Consider the following 16035-nt stretch of genomic DNA (forward strand, 5'->3'; position numbering starts at 1 on the left):
CCACCTACTGGACTGTGTGGCGCATTACCACCCCCTACCGGACTGTGTGGAACGTTAGCTTGACAGGTGGAAAATTGTAAATGAAATAAATAAACAAAATGGTGGGGAGGGGTAGGGGGAAAAATGTAAATGAAAGAAATAAACAAAATGGTGGGGAGGGGTAGGGTTAAATCCTACCTATCAATCCTGTTTCTTTCAGGTATTTAATTACCTGGTTATTTACTGTATCTGTGTTTCCAAGTAAGTTCCCTACAGTAAACCTTAACTTAGCTTTCTGAATTGCTGCTTTCAGGAGCTTTCTCTGTTCTTCATATTTTCCACATTCCAGCAGCACATGCTGAACAGATTCCGGGTTATTGCAGTGTGCACAAATGCCGTTTGGGTGTTTTCCTATTCTGTAAAGTGTGTCATTCAACCCAGTATGACCTATCCTGAGCCGGGATATCACTGTCTCTTCTTTCCGGTTCCTGCCCATCCTACTTCCTATTCCGACTTTCTTTTGAATGTTAAACAAATGCCTTCCTGTTTCATTTCTGTTCCAGTTTTCTTGCCATAGTTCCTGCATGTGTTTGTTAATGATTGATTTTACCTCAGCTTTACTAAGTGGAATATCCATTTCTATTGATTCTGATTTAAGTGACTGCTTAGCTAATATATCCGCATCTTCATTTCCTTCTACCCCTACATGAGCAGGAACCCAAACAAAGCAAACAGTGATATCCATACTATATATTACATAAATTAAATGATGGATCTTGAAAACAATATCCTGTCTGCATGATTTCAACGATCTGATACTTGACAGTGCTGCCCAACTGTCAGAGGCAATGAGTGCATTACTAACCCTATTCTCTACCAACCATTCTAATGCTGTCAATATTGCTAGGAGCTCCACTGTGTACACTGATAAATGATCAGTGGTTCTTTTTTTAATTCCTGTTTTATACTGTGGGAAGAATACTGCAGCTCCTGTACGTCCTGTCTCTGGGTCTTTTGAGCCATCTGTAAAAATTAAGAACTTGCCTGTATAGTGCTGACCAATATAGTTTTGTACCACATTCCCAGGATGTGCATGTTTGGACTTCTTTCGTAGTTCTTGCTGTATATCTAAATCTACTAATGGATTCACATATAACCAGGGTGGAATAATTGAGTGCGGGATTACTGGACTATACCGTAATTTATCTAAATCGTACCTTTTTGCTATTGTATTCCCTATCCATCCAAAACTCATATAATGTGTCTTATTATGCTCCCAACAATCTTGTACAATAGACCTAGTTGGATGTGAACTATTCTGACCTTGGAGATTAACCCAGTAAGCTAACAATAGTTTAATTCTGCGTATCCACAGTGGCTGTTCCCCAACTTCAACTTGTATTGCTGCTACTGGGGATGTTTTAAAAGCTCCACTACATATTCTAAGTCCTTGTGATTGTTGCACATCCAACTTTTTAAGATGGCTTACTGCTGCTGACATGTATCCTAAACATCCATAATCTAGAGAAGCCCTCATCAAAGCCTGATACACATTAAACAATGCTGCTCTGCTTGCTCCCCAATCTCTCCCTGACAGGCATCTTAACAGGTTATTGACCTTTTTACATTTATCTTTTACTTTATCCGTGTGCTGTTTCCAGGTCAACTTTTCATCAAATAAAACACCAAGGAATCTAATTACATGAACCTGTTCTAAAGTATGCCCATATAATTTCAATGACACTTCTCTCGATCGTTTAGAAAAAACTATTACCTGTGTTTTAGGTATAGATAATTTGAACCCCCACTCATTTGCCCATTGTTCCACCTTCTCAATTGCAATCTGCATTTTCTTCTCTATGTATCTCAGATTCCGCCCCCTTATCCACAAGGTCCCGTCATCTGCATACAAAGACTTCCCTATTCCTTTTTCTATTTGTTCAAAGATGTCATTAATCATGACATTGAATAATACTGGACTACAAACACTCCCCTGTGGAGTCCCATTCTCAACCCTGTATTCCTTTGAATGTTCTGTCCCTACCCTTATCTGTATTGTCCTGCCAAAAAGAAAATCTAACACCCAGTTATATAACCTACCATCTACCCCCAGTTTACTTAATTTGATTAGCAATCCTTCCTTCCACAACATATCATAAGCTTTCTCAACATCGAAAAAGACAGCTAACACCATTTCTTTGTTAGTTTGAGCTTTCCTAATTTCTGACTCAAGACGTAAAATGGAATCCATAGTATTTAAGACTGAATGTTAATGTTAATGTTAATGTATATAGTTGTTTATGTTAGTTTGTCTACCTCTGTGTATGTGCGAGTGGGCTCTACATGTACATGGTGAGGAGGAGTGTCAGATTATTTCCAAATATATCCGTCCTAATTTCAGTGACATTTTGAGGGTATGTGGAAGAAACAAGTTTACCTGGGAACCTACCAAATCCTGGACTCCATTTTCTTCATGTTTACCAAGTTACCTGTTAGGTGTGAAAGACATCATTAGTTAAAAGGTGAGCTTCAGATTCAGATAGAAATCTGCACAGATGTAGCCCCGCGGTGGCGTAGCGGTCTAAGCACTAGCCACTAGTGCAAGCTGCCCACCGGGGACTGGGATCGAATCCCGGTCTCGCCAGACCCGGATATGGCCGAGGCACATAGGGAGCGGCATATTGAGCGGCCGCTCCAGAGGGCGGTATAGGACTATTTCCGGACAAGGATCCGTCGCGCAACAGCGCCCCCGGGGTGCCGGAATAACGGTGCTGGGCTCGAGGAGCCAGTCAGCTAGTCTGCCTGGCGATCTCCTCTGGGGCTGCCGGCCACGGGGTCGTGCGGCGGATCCTACGCAATAGGCAGGGGATAATTGGATAATAGGTTGGGTGCAATTGGATACTAAATTGGGTGAAAAAAGGGATAAAATCAGAAAAACAAATTTAATTTAAAAAAAAGACTGCGGTGCTAGACCACTGGACCTGGACCACCCCTGGCCACTACTTAAAAAGTATTTAAAAGTTGTGTTGAATGCATTCTTAAACTGAAATACATTTTCATAAACATTTGTGTGCCTGATGAATTATGAATTGCTATAATTACATCTAAGTATGTTCTGTCAGCCTCCAGTCTTGTCATGTTATAGCCATATTAAAATATATATAAACCTGTTTTGGAAAATATATAAATACACAATTCAATGATGTTGCATTCTGAAGGGAAAGTGAGTCAGTTCAGTTATGTGCTCTGGATTACCAGGGACTCCAGATTAACCTGTTCATCTTCCAACTCATGACCTTCAGGTTTAAAAGGGGGATTAAACATGTTACAGTTTAGTGATGGTCCCTTAAACATGTTACAGTTTAGTGATGGTCCCTTAAACATGTTACAGTTTAGTGACGGTCCCTTAAACATGTGGGCGGAACTGGTCTACTACGGCCGAAGCAGCTGACACTCCACAAGAAAAGCCAAAGTCTGCCACCGATTACCGACTACGCAATGCACGTTTAAGAATGTAACACCGTTTTCTGTTGTATTATACATTATATCACATGCACCGGTATGTCTTCTGTCTTATAATATCACAATCGTGCAACTGAAGAAAGCGCCGACATTGGGCACTGGAGCTACTTGTTGCGTACCGCGTGTGATTATGGGAAATGTAGTGTAATCTGAGAACACCTGAGTGTCATTTTGGGACTATTTCAAAACCCCTAACCTTGCATTTAGTCAATATTTAGAGAGTGGAGTTGTCCATTAACTGACAGAGGCTTTGCAACAGCTGCCGCTGGTCACTGGGCACCATTGCATCGCAACCCAGTCGGTCGTCGTGTACTACACTGATCATACAGAATGTTGAGCGTCCGAACTTTTCGAACCCTCGGTCCAGTTCGCAGACGCGTCATCTCCGCGCTGTGGAAGCGAACCCAAACCCAGTCAGCGGGACAGAGGCTGGACATCAGCGGGATCTACCCGCCTGTCGCCACGCCGTTCACCCTGAAAGAGGACGTGGATTATGAGAAGCTGGAAGGAAACCTGCAGAAGTACGCCAAAATACCTTTCAAAGGTAATCCCGGTGGATTTTGCTGACCACTTTTTGCATCCGGTTTTGCAAATGTTTAAGGATGGAAATTAAACATAATGCCTAGTCTTAAAATGAAAAAAAAAAAAAAACCCGCATATGAACACATTAATTGATGTTCGTGCACATGTAGCCATGTAGTAGTACACTCTTTAATTAAAACGTTGTATGAATGTCAAGTGGTTCAAGTTCAACCGTGTAGTTAGTAGAAGTCCTCATTTTACAGTAGACTAGGTACAAAGTTGTGATGTGACCTACTTATTTGGTATTAGAGAGGGGGAGGCGGAAAGGTCATTGGTATTGGAGAGAGGCAGGGCGGAGGGTGAAAGTCCTACTTTAGCACACAGACGCATAAGTGCAATGAATGTCGGCTACAGCCACCATTTGAGTCAACGGTGTGTGTCGCCCTCTAGCGGTTTCCATGGGTCAATTCAAGCGCATTTTCTTTCATCCTGACTTTTCAGGACTGCTGGCGCTGTTCGCTCTCAGTTTGCGTGTGGCAGGCAGGTGCGTCCCATTAAAAGTCGGAAAAAAGTTCTCATTTTGCACTACCCCTACCAGTGGAAGTCCATTTCAGATACCTGCCGAAGTGGAACCAGCATATTTCACTCTTGTGTGTGACATCGTAGCCATCCCCGCCTGATATTTAAACAACAACAACCCAAAAGGTCCCTTTGCCCCGGTGCACACTTTGATCGAATTTAAAATCACTTGAATTTAAAATCAAGTCCGCTGATGGTGTCTCGATAGTTTATTCAACTGTTTTCAGTTTTAGCCTGTCAAATATTAGTGGAAACATACAATGGACTATGCAACAGAACATTGGAGGATTATGTATTTTTTTATGTATTAAGACATGTTAAACACGAATATGACTGCTTTAGGTCTACTTTAGCCTACCCTCAAATCACATATCACGGTTATTGATCATACTGTGGTTATTTGCGTGTATGTTTCATGAAGCCTGATTACAACAGTAAACATTTGATGATGTAGCGCTCTCTGCGTTCAGGCGCGCACTGTAAAACATTAAGTGCATTGTATCAAATCCATGGGTTGCTGTATTGAGGCATATTTCTAAGGTCTACTTGTTTTTGTACAAGGAATCCTAGTTGGAGATAGAATGCACCATTGCAAGATCCAGCGTAAAGATGACTGATTGGTAGAAGTTAAAAACAATAAAAAATAAAATAAAAATAAATAATAGACCAGAAATGTCTTCAATTTCGTCAGTCGCAGATAACGTTTATTCCATAAAAGGCCAGCTACTCAATTTACACATTTCACTTCGATTTTGAATGCTGACAATCATTGCATTTTAACACATTTTATTCATACGAATAACATGTTTATTTCTAATTGCTGCCATTGTCCCACTCCACAATGAACACAGTTCGGTTGAAAGCTCCGTGATTGGTTTGCGGTCATCAGTAACTGTCGTCGCAACATGATACCGAAATGGTTAGGAGGATGTCGTCCCAGTTCTTCTCCTCAACCATCATCTCCTCCACTCCTCTCCTCTCCTCCTCTCTTCCACTCCTCTCTTCCACTCTTCTCCTCCTCTCCTCCATACCATATCGCCTTCAGATCTGTCCGAGGTAGAGTGGTAGTGAAAAGGAGTAATGAAAGGTTTTGGGACGCACCTCCTGATTGTATTGAAGAATATGATGATGATGATGATGATGATGATGATGATGATGATGATGGATGCAGGCATGGTGGTGCAGAAGGATGATGATGATGATGATGATGATCATTTTGATGATGGTCGTCTTTAAGATGATGATGACCATTATTTTGATGGTGATGATGGTGTGAGTTGCAGGTCTGGTGGTGCAGGGCTCTAACGGTGAGTACCCCTACCTGACGGAGGAGGAGAGGGTGGAGGTGGTGCGGAGGGTCCGACAGGCGCTGCCCAGAGACAAGCTGGTCATGGCAGGCTCCGGCTGCGAGTGTAAGACCCCTTGCCCTGTGTGTGTGTGTGTGTGTGTGTGTGTGTGTGTGTGTGTGTGTGTGTGTCTCTCTGTGTCTGTGTCTGTGTCTGTGTCTGTGTGCATGCGTGCAAACACTATGGAATGGAATGGAATGGACTTTATTTGTCATTGCTACAGTACAGGTACCAAACAACGAAATTTAGGAGGGGTGGCTCCCCTGGTGTTAGGAAAGGAAAAAGAAAACACATTTTAGAAAAAGCATAGATGCATAAAATCACAAGAAGGTAAGGAGCTGGTTTACATCAATAAAGGCTATGTACACAATCCACTGTACTATACTGCACAGATAGTCAACTAGGGTTGTCATATTGCACATTATTTTAAAGTGTCACAGTTTGCAGGCTTGAAAATGTACATGTTTGTGCCTCAGCACTAGCTGCCATACAATCCGTCCGGACTGTCCTGGGCCCAGAACTTAGGCCTTTTCTGTGTTCAGGGCCTTGACGGCCCTGTGGTAGAAGCAGTCCTTCAGTCTGTTTGTCTTAGCGGCCGGGGTCCTGTACCTCCTGTTCGAGGGCAGCTTGACAAAGTGTACGTGCCCAGGGTGGGTCGGGTCCTTGGAGATCTTGGAGGCCCTCCTGAGACAGCGTGTGTTGTACAGCTCCTCCAGAGAGGAGGATACACTACAGTGTATTCTTGCAGTGAGAGAGAGAATGCATCTCTCTCTCCCTTGCTGCCTGTGCTGTATCTAAACCTGACCCACATTGAGAAGCACAGACACTTACACCAGTGTGTGTGTGTGTATGTGTGCGTTTAATACATTGAGAGTCTTGTTTTTATTGTCATTTCATGCGTCAAGTTTTATTTTATTGTCACGTCAACTGGGATACAAGCTCATCGTCTGATTTTATTGGCCCGGTAATGGATGTCGGAGAATGCCAATAAGGTTGTCCTTCAGTAGGCTGCACAGGCCTGCTGTGTTACCTAGGTAACGTGTCCTGGTGTTACCTAGGGGACGTGTCCTTCAGTAGGTTGCACAGGCCTGCTGTGTCCTGGTGTTACCTAGGGGACATGTCCTGGTGTTACCTAGGGGACGTGGAACACGGCCCTGCAATGACTCACATACAAGAGCACGGCAGCATGACTCTCATATCAGACACTTACCCATCCATGCTGACTGTCTACTTTTATATCCTCTCTCTCTCTCTCTCTCTCTCTCTCCCCCTCTCTTTCTCTCTCTCCCTTCACCCCCCCCCCTCTCTCTTTCTCCCTCCCCTTCTCTCTCTCTCTCTCTCTCCTCTAGCCACCAGGGCGACCGTCCAGATGACAGAGATGATGGCGGGGGCGGGCGCTGACGTGGTTCTCGTGGTAACGCCATGCTTCTACAAGGGCAAGATGGACAGCCGGGCGCTGGTTCACCACTTCACACAGGTGGGCTGTCCCCTCAACACACACACACACACACACACACACACACACACACACACACACACAACCAGACCTTTAGCTTTCACTCATCCTCTTCTCGTATGGGAGGCTGGTGGAGGCAGAAGTCAGAGGCACCATCTGAATGAAGGAGATCCTGAATGAAGGAGACGTCGTCTCTTTGTCTCCCCCTGCAGGTGGCAGACAGCAGTGCGGTACCGGTGGTTCTGTACAGCGTCCCGGCCAACACGGGTCTGGAGCTGCCCGTGGACGCCGTGGCGAGGCTGGCTCAGCACCCCAACATCGTGGGTCTCAAGGACAGCGGTGGAGACGTGAGTCTATCGAGCATCAATACCTCTCTGAATCAACCTAGCATCAATACCTATATGAATCAACCTAGCACCAATACCTACAGTACGGTATATGAATCAACCTAGCACCAATACCTACAGTATATGAATCAACCTAGCATCAATACCTATAGGAATCTACCTAGCATCAATACCTATATGAATCAACCTAGCATCAATACCTATAGGAATCTACCTAGCATCAATACCCATATGAATCTACCTAGCATCAATACCTATATGAATCAATCATCAATACCTATATGAATCAATCATCAATACATATATGAATCAATCATCAATACCTATATGAATCAATCATCAATACCTATATGAAGCAACCAACAATACCTATATGAATCAATCAACCTAGCATCAAGTGAAGTGAAACTTTATTTATATAGCGCCTTTACATGAATGCAACTCAAAGCACTCAAAGCACTTTTCAATACCTATATGAATCAATTAACCTATCATCAATATCTATATTAATCAACCTAGCATCAATACCTATATTAATCAATCATCAATACCTATATTAATCAATCAACCTATCATTGATACCTTTATTAATAAATCAACCGATCGTTCGATGCCTATATTACCTGAATACGGGCTGGCCTTGACACCTTGTGGTCGATCTCCACATAACTTAACCAAGAAAAACTCTGGGCCCTGGAAAAACTCTGGCCCCTGGAAAAACTCTGGCCCCGGGAAAAACTCTCATCGTTTTAGCCCAGTTTTGTTCTTGGAACTAGTTTTAGTCACTCCCATTGATAACTGCGGCACAGTGTTTTTCTGAGGCCTCAAATGAGAAGCCAGAGAGAACTGAAGGTAACACGACAGATTGACTGATCAATTACACTTCTGCTGTGAGCCACAGATTGAGTGATGGAGCTAAAAATAATCCCATGCTAGCTGGGAGTGAAATGTGCGTCTCCTGGTTTTCCTTGTGGAGTTCAAAAGAGAGAGAGAGTGTGTGTGTGTGTTGGGGGTGGGGGGGGAGTCGCTGGATTTTCCCTTTGTACATTTCAACATTTCAAGTGTATTTGGAAACGGCGGTTGATGTCTCGATTGACGAACGAGAATCCGAAAGCAAAACAAAATAGCGCGAAAGATGAATTTTGCATGAGCCGCTCCTCTCCTCTCGCTGTTTGAAGTGTGTGTGTGTGTGTGTGTGTGTGTGTGTGTGTGTACCTTCCCCATCGCATCTGGGCCTCTCAACCCTCTCTCTCTCTCATCTGGGACTCTCAACCCTCTCTCTCTCTCATCTGGGCCTCTCAACCCTCTCTCTCTCTCATCCCCTCCTCACTGCTGGTACCTTCCCCCTCTCATCTGGGCCTCTCAACCCTCTCTCTCTCTCTCATCCCCTCCTCACTGCTGATACCTTCCCCATCGCATCTGGGCCTCTCAACCCTCTCTCTCTCTCATCCCCTCCTCACTGCTGGTACCTTCCCCATCTCATCTGGGCCTCTCAACCCTCTCTCTCTCTCATCCCCTCCTTACTGCTGGTACCTTCCCCATCGCATCTGGGCCTCTCAACCCTCTCTCTCTCTCATCCCCTCCTTACTGCTGGTACCTTCCCCATCGCATCTGGGCCTCTCAACCCTCTCTCTCTCTCATCCCCTCCTTACTGCTGGTACCTTCCCCATCGCATCTGGGCCTCTCAACCCTCTCTCTCTCTCATCCCCTCCTTACTGCTGGTACCTTCCCCATCGCATCTGGGCCTCTCAACCCTCTCTCTCTCTCATCCCCTCCTTACTGCTGGTACCTTCCCCATCGCATCTGGGCCTCTCAACCCTCTCTCTCTCTCATCCCCTCCTTACTGCTGGTACCTTCCCCATCGCATCTGGGACTCAACCCTCTCTCTCTCTCTCATCCCCTCCTTACTGCTGGTACCTTCCCCATCGCATCTGGGCCTCTCAACCCTCTCTCTCTCTCATCCCCTCCTTACTGCTGGTACCTTCCCCATCGCATCTGGGCCTCTCAACCCTCTCTCTCTCTCATCCCCTCCTTACTGCTGGTACCTTCCCCATCGCATCTGGGCCTCTCAACCCTCTCTCTCTCTCATCCCCTCCTTACTGCTGGTACCTTCCCCATCGCATCTGGGACTCAACCCTCTCTCTCTCTCTCATCCCCTCCTTACTGCTGGTACCTTCCCCATCGCATCTGGGCCTCTCAACCCTCTCTCTCTCTCATCCCCTCCTTACTGCTGGTACCTTCCCCATCGCATCTGGGCCTCTCAACTAGGGGTGGGACGATTAGAAAATGTCATGTCACGATTATCGTGGGCAAAATAATCGCGATCCACGATATTATCGCGAGAATAAAAAAATAAAAAAAAATAAAAAAATTAAAAAAAAAAAACTTTAGAATGCCAATAAAACACACTGTAATCACTTTAACTTATATTTTGTTGTATTTTTATATCAATGACAATAAAGACCATTCATTCATTCATTCATTCATAATTCATTACTTCTATTATATACTTTTAATTCATTACTTCAACCATGTCATTATTTTGTTCACTTTTGCACAAGCTGTAATCAAAGATGCTCTGTCTACTTAATGTTAATTCACTGTATGATTAGTTTTTCACGGAGACTATTCTAACGAATTCTATGACATTGAAAATTATTTTTGACTGGATAGGATGCCGTGGCCACACACACCCGTAGTCTATCCGTATCCATTCATTTCAATCCATTTGAGAGCTAGATAAGGACACTTTCGTGACATGAGCTGGGCATGTATACAGTAGGATAGCCTGCACGTTCACACATAGGGCTTTCACACCGGCAGTTCCGAACGCCGGTTCGCGTTCGCGTGTCTGGCGAATGAGCCCGCGTTCGGAACTGCCGGTGTGTAAGCCCTATCAGTGCATCATGATTCATGTTGCTAACGAGCATTCAGATGAATGTCACAGTCACATGTTAACTAACTAGTAAAGCCAGGCTCATTTTACCTGGAGTTCAGAGTACAACGCAGGGTGACGGTCACGGAGGTGCACATGCAAATTGGACGTGTTTGCCCTCGGGGCAGACACTTTCCTCCGGCAAGTTCGGCATGTTGGCTCTTCATCCTGGCGTTCTTGACTTGTGAAGCCAAAGTACTTCCACACATCAGATTTCACTTTTTTATTCGGAGGATACAATGGACACGGGGCCGATGCAGCCATGGTGTATGCTAGCATACTAGTGACTGACTGACAACGCTGACTTGACAGTCACGTGCAGGCTGAACAATCCCGCGAGACAAATTTCTGTGAGGATATTCGCGCGCGGCTCATGTGAGAAATCAAAATTATATTACTATGTATTTATAACATACGATTATGACGATTATTCAACTAATTAAAATTCTCCACGATAAAGTTATCGCGTGTGTTTTTATCGCGATTAACGATAATCACGATAATCGTCCCATCCCTACTCTCAACCCTCTCTCTCTCTCATCCCCTCCTTACTGCTGGTACCTTCCCCATCGCATCTGGGCCTCTCAACCCTCTCTCTCTCTCATCCCCTCCTTACTGCTGGTACCTTCCCCATCGCATCTGGGACTCTCAACCCTCTCTCTCTCTCTCATCCCCTCCTTACTGCTGGTACCTTCCCCCTCTCATCTGGGCCTCTCAACCCTCTCTCTCTCTCATCCCCTCCTCACTGCTGGTACCTTCCCCATCGCATCTGGGACTCTCAACCCTCTCTCTCTCTCATCCCCTCCTTACTGCTGGTACCTTCCCCATCGCATCTGGGACTCTCAACCCTCTCTCTCTCTCTCATCCCCTCCTTACTGCTGGGAAGCATATTGAGTAACTACTCCAAAAAGCTCGCCTAATTCGATTAGCGGTTAGTTTCTGATCTGAGCTGTGCTGCTGTTTTACCTGTTCTGATGTACCTCACGTTGTGACAGCCACTCCTGAGAGTTAAACATTATTCATGACAACATGAGCAGTATCTGAGAGTGACGGCCCTGAGCTGTTTCCCTTCCGTTTACGCCTCTCTCATCTCTTCCTCAGATCACAAGGATAGGTCTGGTCGTTCACAAAACCAAAGCCCAGGATTTCCAAGTCCTGGCGGGTTCTGCCGGGTTCCTGATGGCAGCGTACTCCGTGGGTAAGAACCCAGAACCCCCTCGGTTCTACCGTCCAAGCACAAGGGTGCCTCTCAACTCGCTCTCTCTCTCTTCTCAATCCCTGCGTTCTACAAGATAGGACTATCTTTTTTTAGGGGCGTTTTTTTTGGTATGCATTTTCTTGGCTTTTCGGATCGAGACGGTAGAGATTGACGGGAAGGAGAAGGTGAGAAAGAGGAGGGATGACGAGAGGGTCGGAATCAAACCCGGAACCTTGTGGATAGGTGATATGGGCATTAGTGCGCCCCCTATCAGATAATCTTGACTGCATAATCGTGAGTTTAGAATGATAAGGTTCTATCTCCGTTTAGGGTAGTTCAGAGATATTGAGCGTCAACGTTTTTACATTCCATTATGTTTTGTGAGATGGAACCATTGTATTTTATTAATTACTAACTAAAACATTTCAACATTTAAAAAATAAAGGCATTAATAAACACCTAATGGATCAGATTCTGTAAAAAACTAAATTTTGACAAAAATTGAGATAGAACCTTATAATTCTAACGTCACGTAATGACTCGTTACTAGGTATTCAAGGCGATTTGCAGATCAGTGATTCAGTGCAGTGTCCTGCACAGGCACCTATTTTCAATAATCACAGGCTAATAGACCTATCGCTAAGCCACGCCCCCAAAATAGAAATTGTCCAATCAAAGCACAGCAAAAGTCACTACAGGCAGAAAACTCGGACAAACAACTCGCTAATATCTGATGGTGAAAAGCTTCTAGACTAAATATTCTTGTCATCTTTAAAAAAAACATGTCTATTACCTAATAAATCAGAAATCAGAAATTCGCCAACTCCCGCCGTTGTAAGTCATTGAATGTCATTCAGTCACGGTCGGTCAGTCAGTCACTGTCAGTGAAGCGTTGTTTGTTTGTCTGAGTTTTCAAAGGGGGCGTGGCTTAGCGATCCATTCCCTGGAGCGTAGTGGCCAGGGATGTAGTGTCAGTAGTGAACTAGACCCCAGAGAGAACGAGAGAGAACGACAGAGGAAACGCTAATGTAAATGAAATCCACTCGTTCTTATTAAAGGTGGGTGAACACTAGGGTTAGGCGGTTATACCGCAACCACGTTTAAAAAAACAAAAAATAGCAACGGTGTCCGTTTCAATACCGTCAATACTGTCATAAAACAAATTCTAGTGCGCAATAGGCGCATTATACTGTATATGTACTGTGTATAATAAACATCTTAAGAGCGTTTGTCCAGCACCACTGTATGCAGATGCTATCAAAGGGATGACAGAACCTTTTGTAAACAATGTAATTGTTAATTGTTAATAAAGTTGGTCTACTGGTCTACAATCACACACATACTCACCACTGGGCATGTAGCTTAGGATTCAACGCTTCTCTCAAACAGCCTTGTGACTAGCCATACCTTCTGGCTCAGGACTGGTTGGTATTGCCGACATGTAGAGATATACAGTAGTAGGGTATGAAGATGGAGAAGCCTCCGACTGGCCTCTCTCTGCTCTCTGACATGACCTGGGGCTCAATTACACCATCGAGCTGATGGAACTGCTGTCCAATAGTCCGAAAGTGTGTCTGTGAACATGTGGGTGTATCTGCTTGTGAATGTGTATCAGTCTGTGAATGTGTGTGTGTGTGTATCAGTCTGTGAATGTGTGTGTATATCTGTTTGTGAATGTGTGTGTGTGTGTGTGTATCTGTCTGTGAATGTGTGTGTGTATCTGTTTTTGTGTGTGTGTGTGTGTATCTGTTTGTGTGTGTGTGTGTATCTGTCTCTGTGTGTGTGTGTGTGTGTGTGTGTGTGTGTGTATCTGTCTGTGAGTGTGTGTGCGTGTGACAGAGTTGTCAGAGAGTATCTGCAGAGAGGTGGAGTTACAGCTCTGTGTGTGTGTGTGTGTGTGTGTGAGATTGTGCTTTGATGTTCAGGCCCTGCAGTCTCTGAGCTCTCTCACATACCCCTCAGGATTCCGGGGCGGGAGGGGCTCATGGCTGTCAATCAATCAAAATGCTGATCTACGGCAAGAAGTTTATATAACATATCTGTCATACTGTGGGGAGGGAGGGAGGGGGGAGGGGGGCGGGTGCTCATGGATTGTCAATCATTCCAGTTAGACACGTCTTCCACAAGCTGTCAATCACAGACGGGACTGCATGCCAAAAAGAAAAGCATATAGCCAGAAAGCAGAACGCTTCGATCAGTTACAGTGTCATGTTGTCATCTTGGTATTTTGGGTGCCACTTAGCCAGTGGCCTAAATAAGTTGCCTCTAATATTTGGTTTTAAATCATTGTTAACCTGGATGTTTTCTTTCTTTTTCGGCATATTCAGAATGACAACAACAACACAGGAATTAGCTATAGATGAAGCAGACTGCTATTCTGGCTAGTATACAGTATGTACTGTATATCTGCGTCGTTGTTGTGTTAGCATTAGCTTTGCTTGATCTCCCGTTGGACGTCATGTCACTATGCTAACCCTCGACACAGCTGCTTACACACTCTAGTTTTTTTACAACCAACCCCTAATGAAGACCATAGCACTTTGGCTTCCGTGTCAATCGACTTTCTGGTACACTGCAGAACAATACAGGATATTTGTGTGTGTGTGTGTGTGTGTGTGTGCGTGTGCGCGTGTGCGCGTGTGCGTGTGTGCGTGTGTGTGTGTGTGTGTGTAATGTATTGGTGAAGTGATTTGTTGAAAGCGTGTTTGTTGTGTTTTCCCAGGTGCGGTGGGAGGGGTGTGTGCCCTGGCCAACATCCTGGGCCGCGAGGTGTGTGAGCTGGAGCGGCTGTGTGTGTCGGCCAGCTGGGACCAGGCCCGGGCCCTGCAACAGCGCCTCATAGAGCCCAACACGGCTGTGAGTGGAGCTACGCAACCCTACACAGGAGGGACAGAGACATAACCCTACACAGGAGGGACAGGCAGAGACATAACCCTACACAGGAGGGACATAGGCAGAGACATAACCCTACACAGGAGGGACATAGGCAGAGACATAACCCTACACAGGAGGGACATAGGCAGAGACATAACCCTACCCAGGAGGGACATAGGCAGAGACATTACCCTACCCAGGAGGGACATAAGGACTTCATAGCAGAGACATTACCCTACAGAACACTGACATAAGGACATCATGGCAGCTAGCTACATTACCTAGAACATAGTCTCTTCCAGGAGCTACAGAACCGTGACATAATGATATTAATGGTAGTTCTGTCACAGAACTACCATACACCAGAACGCTGCTTTCTTCTCCAAAAGCGTAATATCACAACCATCCTTTCCCCCACACTCTCCCTTGTTGCTAGGTGACCAGGAAGTTCGGAGTGCCCGCCCTCAAGCAAGCGATGGAGTGGTTCGGTTACCACGGCGGCGCCTGCCGCTCGCCACTTCAGCCGCTCACGGAGGCGGAGTCACAGAGTCTCAGGCAGGACTTTTCTGCCAATGGCTGGCTCTGAAAGGACTTGGGGGGCGGGGGGGGGGCGGGGCCGAACAGGAGAGTGGATTTGGTAACAGGTTCTGATCATTCACTACTGAAATCGTCCATTCCACTCAGGATTCAACTTTAAATTTTTTAAATGAAGAGTTTCATTACGTCACACTATATCCACCATTGGAAAACAAATAACTTTTCTGTTCTATAAAATAAGAAATCCAGTTGTAACATTTGTGTTCCTTCCTTGATAGCCTGTATTGGTTTCCATGAAATAAGTTATCAATGAGTTGCTTTAGCAGTTTAGTAGGCTACGCTAGTAGGAAGTGAGCAGTTTAGTAGCATCGGTAATACATCAGAGTAACAGGGAATATGTGGGAAATTGACATCGGCTCATGGTAGGATAAACAGAGAGCTTCTGTAGAAGAAAAAAAACAAGGGAAAGGTAAGGGAGCTGGCATATTTAGTGCCAATGTTTAACCGATGATTGGCAAAGGAGCGTCTGGAGGTGGTTTCACACACCTTTCCTGATGTAATACGATTCTCGTGTATCATCACATCTGTGTGACTTGTAGAGAATCCGAATCCGAATTATTTTTATCGCCAAGTATATGCACACATACAGGAAATTAACTTGGTGTGGTTGGTGCATAGGACATGAAGAAAATAAATAAAGAGTATCCAAGTTATCGTAGATTCGATAGGAGTGGCTGGAG

General features: G+C 45.0%; 1 protein-coding gene across 2 annotated transcripts; it reads left to right on the forward strand.

Moving 5' to 3' along the window:
- Positions 1-3490: 3490 nt before the first annotated feature.
- On the forward strand, positions 3491-15550 carry hoga1 (4-hydroxy-2-oxoglutarate aldolase 1). Of its 2 annotated transcripts, XM_080524344.1 has the most exons (7): positions 3502-4045; positions 5886-6014; positions 7298-7425; positions 7617-7751; positions 11788-11884; positions 14607-14740; positions 15195-15550. In XM_080524344.1, exons 1-7 carry the CDS (start codon positions 3832-3834, stop codon positions 15342-15344), a joined length of 987 nt encoding a protein of 328 aa, XP_080380470.1. In that variant the 5' UTR covers positions 3502-3831; the 3' UTR covers positions 15345-15550. The 2 variants fall into 2 exon arrangements, with proteins under 2 accessions (XP_080380471.1, XP_080380470.1); XM_080524345.1 differs by lacking the exon at positions 5886-6014 and having other exon boundaries at positions 3491-4045.
- The last annotated feature ends 485 nt before the right edge of the window (positions 15551-16035 follow it).

The sequence above is a fragment of the Nansenia antarctica genome, assembly GCF_963989245.1.
Source record: "Nansenia antarctica genome assembly, chromosome: 2".
Taxonomy (NCBI): domain Eukaryota; kingdom Metazoa; phylum Chordata; class Actinopteri; order Argentiniformes; family Microstomatidae; genus Nansenia; species Nansenia antarctica.

Excerpts from the sequence above, each read along its gene's own strand:
- hoga1 (XM_080524344.1), top strand. The coding sequence starts at position 3,832 with ATGTTGAGCGTCCGAACTTTTCGAACCCTCGGTCCAGTTCGCAGACGC. Across the intron at positions 11,885-14,606 it reads GATGGCAGCGTACTCCGTGG|GTGCGGTGGGAGGGGTGTGT; the intron begins GTAAGAACCCAG and ends GTGTTTTCCCAG. Across the intron at positions 14,741-15,194 it reads TCATAGAGCCCAACACGGCT|GTGACCAGGAAGTTCGGAGT; the intron begins GTGAGTGGAGCT and ends CCTTGTTGCTAG.